Source organism: Prunus mume, linkage group LG7 (genome assembly GCF_029339155.1).
Source record: "Prunus mume cultivar Tortuosa linkage group LG7, ASM2933915v1, whole genome shotgun sequence".
NCBI classification, from domain to species: domain Eukaryota; kingdom Viridiplantae; phylum Streptophyta; class Magnoliopsida; order Rosales; family Rosaceae; genus Prunus; species Prunus mume.
In genome coordinates, this window is record NC_142704.1 from 889,470 (window position 1) to 902,834 (window position 13,365).

The 13,365-nt window shown below is 36.7% G+C and overlaps 2 protein-coding genes and 1 non-coding gene across 5 annotated transcripts; 1 reads left to right on the plus strand and 2 right to left on the minus strand.

The window, feature by feature from the left end:
• The first annotated feature begins 512 nt into the window (after window positions 1-512).
• Window positions 513-4,499, plus strand: PEPKR1 (phosphoenolpyruvate carboxylase-related kinase 1). Of its 2 annotated transcripts, none has more exons than XM_008240571.2 (5): window positions 513-705; window positions 1,198-2,023; window positions 2,130-2,426; window positions 3,287-3,706; window positions 3,929-4,499. In XM_008240571.2, exons 2-5 carry the CDS (start codon window positions 1,435-1,437, stop codon window positions 4,189-4,191), a joined length of 1,569 nt encoding a protein of 522 aa, XP_008238793.2. In that variant the 5' UTR covers window positions 513-705; window positions 1,198-1,434; the 3' UTR covers window positions 4,192-4,499. The 2 variants fall into 2 exon arrangements, with proteins under 2 accessions (XP_008238793.2, XP_008238795.2); XM_008240573.2 differs by having other exon boundaries at window positions 549-705; window positions 1,201-2,023.
• A 155-nt stretch (window positions 4,500-4,654) lies between these two features.
• On the minus strand, window positions 4,655-4,726 carry TRNAG-UCC (transfer RNA glycine (anticodon UCC)). Its single transcript has one exon. It is a non-coding gene; the product is annotated as a tRNA-Gly (tRNA).
• An 808-nt stretch (window positions 4,727-5,534) lies between these two features.
• On the minus strand, window positions 5,535-12,682 carry LOC103337413 (Pleckstrin homology (PH) domain superfamily protein). 2 transcript variants are annotated; one of them, XM_008240570.3, is made up of 9 exons: window positions 12,503-12,682; window positions 11,345-11,496; window positions 10,935-11,022; window positions 9,821-10,586; window positions 9,223-9,276; window positions 8,209-8,306; window positions 6,990-7,115; window positions 6,556-6,645; window positions 5,535-6,016 (listed from the first exon to the last, which is right to left on the minus strand). In XM_008240570.3, the coding sequence occupies exons 1-9, from the start codon at window positions 12,557-12,559 to the stop codon at window positions 5,897-5,899; spliced, it is 1,551 nt and encodes a 516-aa protein (XP_008238792.2). In that variant the 5' UTR covers window positions 12,560-12,682; the 3' UTR covers window positions 5,535-5,896. The 2 variants fall into 2 exon arrangements, with proteins under 2 accessions (XP_008238792.2, XP_088911859.1); XM_089055733.1 differs by having other exon boundaries at window positions 11,374-11,496; window positions 12,503-12,645.
• Between the last annotated feature and the right edge of the window lie 683 nt (window positions 12,683-13,365).

Here is a 13,365-nt window from a genome sequence, read left to right on the forward strand (position 1 = left end):
ACACTCATACATACCCTACCTACCAAACCCACTTGGCCATAATCAAATGATGTATGTTATGTGGTTTGGTCTCGCTGTCACCAAATGCTCCATGTTATATTGACAAGATCATTTCCATCTGGCCATTAGATCACTTGTGGGTCCCCCCAGCTGGTCCATCTGATACCTTCAAATCCAACCCTATTGCCCATTATGCCTCCTCTCCCACTAAAGTATTCCAATTTCACAATCAAACTTATATAAAATAATTATTAAAAAAAGTACCAAATTATTCAGAGAAGCTTCCTTGCATTAAAATACAGGGCAAATGCATGTAGGGCAAATGCTGTCTCCACTAAAGTATAAGGCAAATGCGTGAGAGCTTATCAATTGGCACATGATAGTGTTTGCGCTGTGTAGGGACATATAGGTAATTATAATATGTCCTACAAGGGACCAAATTGGACACGTGTCAGCTACCTGTGGTGAAAGGTGTAAACTTTATTTTGCTAATTATTGTGGGAGCTTGGCGTAGATGCGTCTGTTTGCTTTTCAAAAGGGGATTTTGCATACTATTCTACTTTACTGAAATCAAAACAGGTTTTTCCCGGTTTCCGGTTACACAGAAAAAGGTGAACTTTTGAAACAAGTGAGAAGCCGAGAAACTGGTTTGGACTTTGGAGGCTTTTGCTGTAACGGGCAGTTATACAATGGCTCTTCAACCAGGTAACTCTCTCTCTCTCTCTTAGTTGCTGCAAAATGTGAGTTCTTTCATGTGTTTTCTTTCTTATTAGTGTTTCAGAAAAGCTTGAGCTTGAGCTTGAGCTTGCATGGTTGTTTTGGTGGGTTTGTTGTAGTTCATGTAAAATTTTTAATCTTTGGGTTATGGGATTTATGCTTATACATGGGGTTTTGCTTTTCTTGCGTATCTTTTTTCTTGGGCTTTCAATTTTACTGGTCAATACATATTATGCTTCGTTTTGAATGGTTAAGGTATTTTGACTTTGGGTTAGAAAACATTTAAGGTGGTGGATGAGCCTATGCCTGTTTGAACTGTAAATTCATTTCTGGATTTGTTTGTCAAATTTGAGAGGTGGACTTGTTTCAATAGCATTGATGCTTAACACCCAACAGAAAGAAACTCATGTGGGATTAATGCCCGGAACCAAATGGGATTTCTGAAATTTATCTGAAATTTGATCAGTTTATGTTATGCAGTAGGTGATTGATGCTGAACGTTGCGGTTTGTGCGAAGTAAAGAGCTTATGATCTGAAACCATATCGTGCATCATGAGTATATGACTATATGACGTGGGAAGCTTCTTTTGGATGTAGATTTTGAGCATGGGTTTTTTTCCAGAGGACCCTTTTGCAAATGGTATTAACTTTGTTCTAAGAACCAGGCTAATTACCATGCTGAATTGTGATATTGAGAGTTAAGGATACTGTTGGGTTATGGACACAGCCAACAACAATGATACTAGCCAGCCTTCAAACCAATTCTGCAATTCTTACAGAGTGGCAAGCCTTTTTGACACAATTCTGGAAGCATCCCAAGTGGCAAATTTGAAAGACCGGTATATTCTGGGTGAGCAATTAGGATGGGGACAGTTTGGTGTCATTAGGGCATGCTCTGATAAGTTTACTGGTGAGGTTTTAGCTTGCAAGTCTATTGCCAAAGATAAATTGGTCACACATGATGATGCACGCAGCATCAAGCTTGAGATTGAAATATTGTCTAGGTTGTCTGGGCATCCGAATGTTGTAAATCTCAAGGCAGTTTATGAGGAGGAAAATTATGTGCATTTATTGATGGAGTTATGCGCTGGAGGGGAGCTTTTTCACCGCCTTGAGAAGCAGGGAAGATTCTCAGAAACTGATGCTCAGGTTCTTTTTAGACATCTGATGCAAGTTGTTAAGTATTGCCATGAGAATGGCGTTGTTCATAGAGATTTGAAACCGGAAAACATTCTCTTGGCTACAACTTCTTCATCCTCACCAATTAAGTTGGCAGACTTTGGTCTTGCAACCTACATCAAACCTGGTGATTTTTTTTTAAATCTCATCTTCTTACATTTTTATATTTAGGTCTTTCTACCAGACTTACATATCTATATCATTTTATCCACCTGGATGTTTTGTATCAACAGGGAAGAAATTGCATGGGACTGTTGGAAGTCCATTTTACATAGCTCCTGAGGTGCTTACAGGAGGTTATGACCAGTCTGCTGATGTATGGAGTGCTGGAGTTATTTTGTACATTCTTCTTAGTGGGATACCTCCTTTCTGGGGTAAGACTAAGTCAAGAATATTTGATGCTGTAAGGGCTGCGGATCTATGGTTCCCTCCGGATCCTTGGGGTCATATATCTGTGTCCGCCAAGGACTTGATTGCTGACATGCTTTGTGTTGATCCTTCCAGGAGGCTCACAGCTGCACAGGTTTTAGGTACGTCACTGTGTCATTGTTAAATTTTATAGTCTGTACCCTGTATCTGTAATAATCACTTATGGTGTGTTTGGATGAGAAAAATAAACTTGGAATTTTGATAAAAATCAAAATTTATGAAATGACGTGCTAATTTCCTTGTTTGGGTTCATAAACATAGACATTAATAAATTCTATGTGGAAATAAACTTGGCATTTGTGGCTCATGAATTCCAACTTGAAATTCTACCTGAGAATGTGTTATTTCCAAAATCCCACAATAATGAAAGGTTTTAAAGATAAACTTTAGATTCTGTAATGAAATTCCATTACGATGCCTAATAGGTTTCCGAAACAAGAACTTTGAATCTCATATTTTAAATTTCATCTTTTAAACATTCCTTAATACTCTTAAACTCCACGCATCCAAACGCACCGTAAAGACTCCATATCATTTCTCTGTATTCAGAAGCTAAACTTGTGGTTTAGGATATGATTAAATAAAATTTGCTCTATAATTTGAAGTTGAATTTTTGGACAGTAGCGACACAATTATGTGCTTTGGACTCTAGTGCTTATCATTGATATTATTATTAATTTTTTAATTTTATTTTAGAACGAGAGGAGAGAAAAAAGGGTGGTGGGTGGGTGGAGTACGGTTATAATCAACTTTCCTGCAAGTTATTAAATTTACAAATTCGTCAATCTTGAGTTGGCAGTGCATTTAAGCAGTTTATTTTTCAATTTGATTAATCCAACACAAGAATTTAATCCTCTAGAAACTGTCCATGAAAAGTCATCATCCACGTCTTCACATTGCTCGAATATTGATTCTAGACCTTTATTCCAAGTTCTGTTCTTAATAGTGTTTGGTAATGCAGCTCATCCATGGTTGCAAAGTTGTGCATGTGCGAGTAAAGAGACGTACAAGCAGGACAACCAAGTTTGCAGACAACTGGAAGTGGGTGGAGGTTCTTTCTCTACCCCATTTATTGATAGGAATCAGGACTTTAGCTTCAGTGATGGGTCACCCACAGCTGGTGATGTGGAACTGTGGCAATCACCTGCATTCACGTGCAAATCATCTTTCTCTACTTTCCTAGTAGGCAATAGTAGTCTTTGCCCTGCATCTGGAGGCTTTTCTTTCAGCAGCTGCTATGAACCAAGTGCAGCTGAGTTTTCTTCACCAGTTCCATCAATGCCAAGCTTTACCTTCTTCAGTCCAAGTTCTTCAGTAGCGCAAGGAGATATATCATTGAGATTTACAACCAATATATCCATGTTGGATGCAAGTTATGGAGGTAAACATTTCCTTTTTCCTGGCTCATTTGTTTATTCAAGGAGGCTGGCTATAATAGCAAAATAATAGATTAATGTTTATAGCTTTCGGCATGTCTCATTGTGGTCTTAATGCAGTACTAATTCAAAACTCTGCATTATACATTTAGCTCCCTTGTTTCAGGAAACTGATATATAGCTTTCCTTAAAATCCTTCATTGGTTTCTTTCTGTTTGGATATGCAGAGTCAAGTGCAGAGAAGCTGTTAGTGCTGTCAGATTGCTCGCCTGTTAAGCATGACGGTGAAGAAATAGAGCGCAAAGAATTCCGGAGAGGTGGAACAAATGGGTCGTCTAGGGCTGCTGGGATCCACAGTAAGAGGAACCACACAATTGGACATGGTGAGTTTGATCAGCTAAATCTCGTTATGACTGAATCAGTCATCCGTTGGGCATCATGCACGCAAATTCCCACCGTTCCATCTCTTAGATTGTCACTTGTCTGCTAGAAGACTGGTTCAAGTGTCTAGACCAGCCATGAGGGGCACATAATTTATAACATACTGATACGCCTAATGTAAAATGGGACATACACAAATTCGTGGAGGGTCTGTTTGATCTGAAGAGCTGAACTCTCTGGTGTATGTATAGAGGCCTCTTTGCGTTAATTTTGTGGTGCAAAAGATAGGGTGACGATGCTTTTCTAGTTTTTAAAGTTGATTTTCTAAATGTTGTGTAGAACATTAAAATGTATGTGACAGACCATAAAAAGAAAAAGAAAGAAAAAAAGTCAAATGGCTTCTGATTAGTTATTCAAGAATATTTATATTTAAATTTCAGTCTAAGTACATACCATTTGGTTTAGTAGGCTCGCTTCAATGTTAAAACACAATTAAGAAAGAGAAAAAAGGAGATCTTGATAATTAATTTATGCTGTGCTCGTTAACAAATCAAGCAAAAATTATAAAAATATGCGTCTGCCGGGAGTCGAACCCGGGTCTATTGCTTGGAAGGCAATTATCCTAACCGTTGGACTACAAACGCAATACAGGAAAATAATCCCCCGTTTCTTATATAACTGATAACGGCTTAAACTTCAACAGCTCAAACAAGCCCTGAGATTTTCCAACGCTTAAAGGTAAAATACCTTACCCAAACCTTAAGAAAATTAGTTAAACAAACACCAAAAAAGTTACAATTTTCCTGTATTTATTTTTCTTCAGTTTTCTGACAAACCAAACACAGTATTAACTTCAAAGGAGATGATGGGTTCAAGTTCAAGCGTTTATCTTTAGTTGTCTTCTTGTTGTTGATATACATATTGGGCTTATTGAGCTCGTTTGGTGTCTAGAATTGGATTGGATAAGCCACTTAATCTAAAGTATGTTGAAGGAAGAAATGAAAGTAGAGGTAAATGATTTTCTATTTTATAAAAAAAAAATTTTGGTCAAATCATTTTGGTGGGATTAAGAGTGACAAGTTATAAGGCGGTGTTATTCGGATCAAGTTTTTTTCATGAGTAATCCATTTCTACCTTCAACTTGGTCAAAAAATTTCATTTCTTCCACGTACTTTAAACATAGGGAATTATCCAATCTATTACTAGGTACTTTAATGAATAATCCATTTCTACCTTCAACTCGGTCAAAAAAATTTATTTCTTCAACGTACTTTAAAGTTTAAACATAGGGAATTATCCAATCTATTACTAGGCACCAAACGAGCCCTGCTAGGAACCCCTTTGCTTCCTTCTCTCTAATACTGTGCGATATACGTGCAGTTGGCAAGTCAAAAAATATATTTTGCAGAAAAGAAGAGCACCAACCTTGCACATGGACTTAAACCCACAACATGCATTACAAGTATGGAGGGGACATTCAAGGACAAAAAAGTTGCCCAGTAATTGCATATAGTCATACAGCAATTGACGGGTAATGGAATAAAGAGCGTAAAGTACAGCTTTGCAGCAACACATAAGCACTATCATTCTTCTCTTATGGTACAAGATTGGTAGCCCCTTGAAGATACACACTAACTTTATTGAGACTAACATGAAAAACGACCCTCCGCTCGATTCGGAGATTCAAGAAAAGAGCCAGCTAACAAAGCTGCCCTTGCAAAATTCAAAAATAACAATGAATTTTTTTTTTGAATCCTTTCTAGTAGTACACTATTACATTGTTGTAGCTCACGGTACAGTACTGCAACTCGCTTTCAGGATGCAGGGGCATATTCTTGGATTGCTGTGGCCAGTTTGTTTCTATCCTCCTCTGTTTTCAACCTAATCAAGAAGGTACGCGCCACAGCACTACCATCATTTCCATCACCTTCGCCCTACAAAAGCCAAGGGAAATTGCAATCATTGTTGCATTACATGAATTACAAGTTGTGCATAAGTCAGTTAAGCCCCACTACTAATCGAGACACGATGATATCTTTTTGTCTTTAAAGATTTATTTTACATATAAGCAGGTTAAAAAGAATTCAATTCTCTAAAATTCTTTAATCAGACACATACACTGGTTTTTTTTTTCTTTTCCCAAAACGAATAAAAAACATAATACTGTGATACACAAAAATAATTATGTCAAATTTCCCTACAGAATACAGGTGTGTGTGTTTCTCTCAGATCTATGAGGATTAAACCTAATCAACGGATCAACTAACCACCCCAGAATCCCAGAGAAAAGCAATCAAGAATAACTCCCAACAGCTACTCCAATTTTTTTTCCTTTTTGCAGCCAAACAACTTATAATGGCGTTTTTTGAGAGCCAGATGTTTAATCCAGAACCCTGCCTTACTTTTTTTTTCTTTGTACAGTTAAATTGACCAAACATTCTAATTGAATATCCAAATATGAGCATTGTATTACCATAGTATGGAATATTGCAACAACGGAATTCTTCTGTAGATTCGTCTTGATGCCTGAATATAACAAAGCATTAAGCTGCACTTTCCCCACCTGCCATCATAAATAGTATACAACGTGAAACTTCAGTTGAAGACGAACTTCTAATTGCAAGGAGTTCATCATGACGCCATTAGATAAATAATATGCCATACTACAAACAATGAAAAGGGGACAAGAGAAATAGAAAAAAAAGGTATACTATTTACATGTGTTCAAGAAAGGAACGGGAAAGAAAGATATGGAAGATTTTCCTTGCTTTCTCAAATCAAAGAAAATCTACTAACTAAACACCACACTCACTTCCTAAAGCACAGAATAGAACTAAAAGAACAGATGTTAGAGTGTCAAACTGCATTTTAATATTTGAAACCATATATGCGTGTAAGGAAACATACATCATTTCGAACAATGATTGTTGGTTTTGATTCTTTTGTACCCTTGCTGACACCCTCTTTGCATTTAATAGATAGCTGCCCTGTGCCTTTATCTTTCCATGCATCTTTATCTGCTGGATCACTTGACTGGACATATTCAGAAGAAAAAGGATATTGAAAAAAGTCGGTGGAAATGTGAAGTTACAAATGGTGCTTGGCACATACAATGTCAGAATGCCAGATTTTAGAAAAAATGTGTTGCGGCAATCAAGAAGATAGCCAAAACATTGAACTAAAAACCCCATCAAAGGTATCATGCAGATGTGAAATAGACATAAATAGCATCACAAAAATTTCTAAAAGATGGAAGTATCTCAGACCACAAATACAGCAAGTTAAGCTTGCAAGAGAAACAAATGACATGCATAATTATTTTAATAACTTCACATGAGTACACACTAAAATTCCTAACACAGTACCATATATAAAAACTTACAAAACGTTCTAGGGTTGCTATGTAACTTTAATCAATCATCATGATGCATATTAGCCTGATAGGAGGAGCATCATAATTGTTGACCCAGGCAACATAGCCTTCGATACATGAAGTAAGACTCATTTTCTAAAGGCTACAACTGTTCCTCCTTTCACAGCGACAGGTAGAACTTAATTTTGGAAAATAAGCTACGTCCTTATTCCTTTTTCTTTTGTGGGGAACACAGTAGAATACTGATGCCATACAGCACAAATTTAGCATTGCTAATTGCAACCCAACGGTTTAAATTATTTATAGCAGCCAAAAAATTTAAGAATGAGATATTTCGCCCAAAAATAGGGACAGCAAATACGAAATGCATAACTTAGTCCTGATGCTGCAATGCACATGTGTAAGTCTACCAATGCGTATTGTTTAAAGGCCATATTCTGCACATATGGATGTCTTATATGGTAACACCCTCATATATACCTCATACTTGGAAAATCCGAAAGAAGTATCAATGGACTGATACCAGCACACATTATTATAAACTTAGAACAAAACAAAGACTAAATGTTAGATACAAGAAAAAAAAAAAATCAAATCCAATATTTGGAAATCACTCAAAGTAAGATGTTTAATTAGTCCCAGCATACAAAATAGTTAAAATAATTCTTATCACACATACTGGGGGAGAGCATGAATAAATAGATGAATGTTATCTTAATGAATAGAGAACAATACAAAATTTCATATCCACACCTTCACATAAAGTTTGCACTTGACTTCATGGACCAGGACAACACCCTTTTCTTCAGACTTTTTCACAGATGGGCTGCTAGGTTGCTCCAAGTCATTTTCTGAACCAGAACAAGAACATTCAATACTTACACAGAATCAAGAAGACCATATCCAGATAATTCCTACAATTATCAGTGAAGGTAAACTTCACCATTAAACTTTAACAGCTATAAATGTGGCGGGTGTAGTACAATGCAAACCCTATATGTCCACAAGCTTGGACCATGAACCTGACATGAAGGCACAAATACAATCACGTCTTTCAACAAGACCCACTAGTAGAAAACTAAAAGTCACACAACTCTGTCTAAAAACATCCACCATAGTCATGAAAGCTTCTTCATATTGTCAAAAAAAATCCAATAGAGTAGACACAAGCATTTGAACATGATATGCAAACTCCTGACGTTGCAAGTCAACGAAGTTTCCTTTGTCTGTTGATAGTCTTTAAAACCAAGAAAAAAAATGATTGTCTCAGGTTTACTAAATGAGGTGGCTATTCCTTTTCTAATTGGGTGCCCACGAAGCATGTCAGTGTTGGAGGGCTCACTGCGTCCAACAAAGACATTGACTGACCAGTCTCCAAGCTTCAAATCACAGGTGCACCAAATTAAAACATATTTTGTTTCATCTTATGTTGCTGCCCTTCGAGGTTACAAAATTAATTGACAAATAAACAACTGATTAAAATGCTGAGCCCTGGATAAAAAGGAACCAAAAATGAGGTGGCATCCAGTAATCACAAGTATTTCTAGCAAACCAAATCCAAACCAAACATTGGAGGCTTAAAAGCTTCATTCAGAGAAATGTTTCTATATAACAAGTTGAGAACTTGTTCATCAAGAAAATAACTACATTTGGATACTTAAAGCATATTAAATAAAATATGTAGTGGAATCAATCATCTATGAAGAGCAATTTGAGGGAAAAATAAAAGCATTAAAAGATAAAAGAGCAAAAACTTTATTGTCTCACCAACATCTGCTTCATCTGAAGCATCATGCTTTGTGGGAACCGAACTTTGAATTCCTGGTAACAAATAACCAAAAAACAGAAGTCAAATACACATCGAACTCACAGAAGTAACACTACTCTACTCAAAAAGAGGACGGCTGGTAAATATTCAAGGGTGTCAGTTTTTCCTTAACCTTTTAATTAAGATGCAATACGTTCAAATACTAGCAACAAATCAATGACAGGCAGAAATCAAGTAATGAATTAAATGATATCAAGCTACTTGCAACCATTTTCAACTGAAGACATAAAATTTCTAAATTTATTAGGCTTTGGAATCCACAAGTTTATCATAAAACTCTGGAAAATACTGTAAAATTTCAGTGTTTTCTCTAGGCGGGCATAACCTATATTACTTATACTATGTTATTTCTATGCATAAAAATGAATCAACTGCAATCTGAACTCCTTGACTTGGGTTTCTGCTATAAATCCACATACTTTTTTAGCACTGAAACATTATTTTAGAACATAATCTCAATTTATAATTGGATCTACTACTATAAAAATCGAGACCATTAGCACCCTAAATGAAACATGTCAATAAAACAACACCTACCAAACAAGGCAGGGGGCTGACTGTTGGAGGACAACCCAGAGCTTTGACTGTTGGAAAATAATCCAAAACTGGGAGTGCTGGAGAATGTTGCAGAACTTTGACTATTGGAGGACAATCCAGAGCTTTGACTGTTGGAGAATAACCCAAAACTGGGAGTTTTGGAGAACGCCGCAGAACTTTGACTATTGGAAAATACTCCGGAGCTTTGAGTATTGGAAAATATTCCGGAGCTTTGAACACTGGAGAAGACTGGGGAGATCTGGCTGCTGGATACTCCTGAAGAGCTTTGGCTGTTGGAAGATACTCCTGCAGAACTTTGGCCACTAGGTAGTTCACCTGTAGAGATGTGGTTGTTGGAGAAGACTCCAGTAGAACTTTGGCTGTTGGAGAAGACTCCAGTAGAAATTTGGCTGCTGGGGAACACTCCAGAACTCCATAAAGCTGGTGAGCTCTGGCTGCTGAATACTCCCGAAGAGCTTTGACTGTTGGAAGATACTCCTTCAGACCTTTGGCGGAAAGGGTATTCTCCTGTGGAGCAGTGGTTGTTGGAGAAGACTCCTGCAGAGCTTTGGCTGTTGGAGTATAATCCAGAACTTGCAAAGTTAGCAGTTGTACCAACTGGTGCGAACAGGGGTTTTGGCTGAAAATATTTATCCTTATTCGTGGACTCAGGCACCATTTTCTTTTCAGCAGTTGGAGCCCCTGCCAAATTTTCTCCTTTTGCAGCATTTACTTTAAGCCAGTTAACGACGTCACTGAATTTTTCCTGACATGAGAGGGTGAACACACAAAAAATAAGTGGACAAAACTAAATTCGACATACATTTACTTGAAGATAGCCTTTTTCTTCAGAACAGGAGTGGGGGAAGGGAACTGATGGTAGTACAAGAGGAAAAAAGGGACATGCAGGTGAAAACCTTTGCCAACACCACCCACCATGCCATAGGAAAGAATTAGGAGGGAAATAGAGGTCTTGTACAAGCAATTATCAAATATGGTCCAAATGGCTTCTGTAAAACAACTCTGTTCAAAACATCATATGCTTGCTAAGAAGGTATGAGTACCTAGACTGGATACATAACCTTCCAACAGATATAAAGTTCTAAGGAAATACCATAATGTTTGAAGCATGAGCTAGGTAGTCTCGGAGACCATCTTCCCAAAGTTCATCAGGATGATTTTTTAGTTGTGATTGTACCCAACTGTACAAAATGAGGCATACTTTAGAGAGAACATTATCAATTCCCAAAGGTCCACAAAACATAATACAACTGAGGACCATGTATCTGACTAGCAGAAATAATTTCCAAGAACAAATAGGACATTTAAAAATTGTAAAAACTTCAATATAGAACAACGCATATCAAGTCACATTGAGATAAGGAAATGCATACGCCATATTTGATAAAGAAGAACAGTGTCAACAAAAAGAAACGAATTTAGTTGGAACCATAACAAGAAATTTTAACATAACTACATACTATATGATGAAAGCATAGTTGTAGAAACAGAAATAAGGTGGACCTTGCAAATTGGGTGTTGAGAGCTCTCACATGCTGCTGTGATGACGCAGCCCGATGTGCATTCAATACAGGTGTATCTATCGACTGCTCTTGAGAAGGCTCTGCCCTATTAGCATCACATGAGGATCCTGCCATTATCCTTTTATTCCGGAACTGCATATTGTTGAAAGAGAAATATAATAAACACCAACACAACAACTGATATTCCAACAGAAAGCCTAACTTATCCACTGCCAATAAATACAGATTCTACATATTTTCCTATTGAAAGGGGAAACTTTAATATTACTCCAAGTCAAAGCTAATAAGCCTGACATCAATAAAATCTGCTCCCTGGTCCTTCTAGTTTTACTATAACCATGCCATCCTTATTCCCCTCTCCAAGCCTCAACAAACAGAATGGAAGCACAATTGTCTTTCTAAAGTCTGCATGTCTCCCACATCGTTTTCTTTTTTTCTTTTTTCGATTCAGCTTACTGTCATCACGCTTAGTTTGAGACAAAATGAAGGCAGCACGGTCGAAATTGCATGGTAATGACCTAATGACCGCTAGGTTCTATTAAAATTCCAGCAAGGCAAGTCTCTCATATAGGTTAGCTAAATACTGTAAGCACCCCCAACCTCCTTCCGGTTCTGAGTTCTGAATGGTCACTGATTATCGAATTCTATTCAAATTCAAAGCTAAAAGCCCGAAAGGGTACTCGAGTCAGAATATGCAACCCAAAAACTTAACCTAAAACTATCATACACCAACTAAATAGATAAATAAAATCCTAAATCAAGTGAGTAATTTACTTTTCTTGCTTTGTCACTTGTTGTAGCCCCAAAATCCTTGGTCAGTTCAGGAATTGACCAAAAGTGAAAATATTTAACAAATAATATCTTAAGGCAATCTGAAAAACTGATAAAAATCCCATAACTTAAACTATAATGCAAACATTATAAGCTAATTCCACAGAAACTGCTCTACTATAGTAGCTTAAAATTTAAAACCTTTGAAATTTATTGACACAAAAAGAAAAACCCAAATACACATGGCCTCCAATATGCTTCAATACGCAAAATAGAAACTCGCAATTAGGGTTTTCAGAACCTTTTAATAAAAACGAACAAGAAAACAACAAAAGGTGAAATTTTTTAAAGGAAAAGTGCAACTCACGGCCGAGTCAGGATTGGAGTCCGATACGGCGAAACGTTTCGTCCCTTTCGTCATCATGATTCGGGCTTTCCGAGTTCAAAAGCGAAATAGGGTTCTTCAAAAAATTTCTGCTTTTGTCACAGACTAGACTCTGCAAGCAAAACGAGGAAAAAAAAAAAACCTTTTCCTCCTATTTTTTGTTTCTTCAATAAAAATATTTTAAAGAAGAAAAAAAAAACCAAAGCTGGTTAGAGCCTTTGGATCAGGTGGGGAACGAACTTTTAATTGGGACCTTTGGATTGGGTTCCCACTATAGAGCATTTCACGTGGGTCTTTGTTTCGATTGGTAACTCACTCTCCCATCTGTCTGCGGTCTTTTTTTATTTTTAATTATTTTTTATAACGGCTGCAATATTTTTTGTAAGCAACTCGAATTCAATTGTAATTTCACTCTTTTAGGCATTTTGTGCTTTAAAAACGTCGTTATTGAATTGAATTGAATTATAAACATATTAACTTTGATAAATCAGGCACCCTTTAAATTCCTAAATTTAGGTCAAAATATAAGTTTAACTATGTGGACAAAGAAATTACAGAATACTATAGTAATATGATTATGTAGTACAATATGTACACATATTATAATATAGATAGACGACTAGATGAAGGTATGAATATAACTTTAAACTCATATTCAAAGTTTGAATATAACTACTATTTTGGACCTAAATATTAGAATTTGAGTATGAGATTGCATTGGAAATGGGTGGTGTGGCAATGCTAATATGTTGCTCTTTCAACTTCTTTAATGATGTGCTACTTTTTTCTTTTTCTTTTTTATGAGATATTTACAAACATTTTATACAATGAATCACAATTAGATA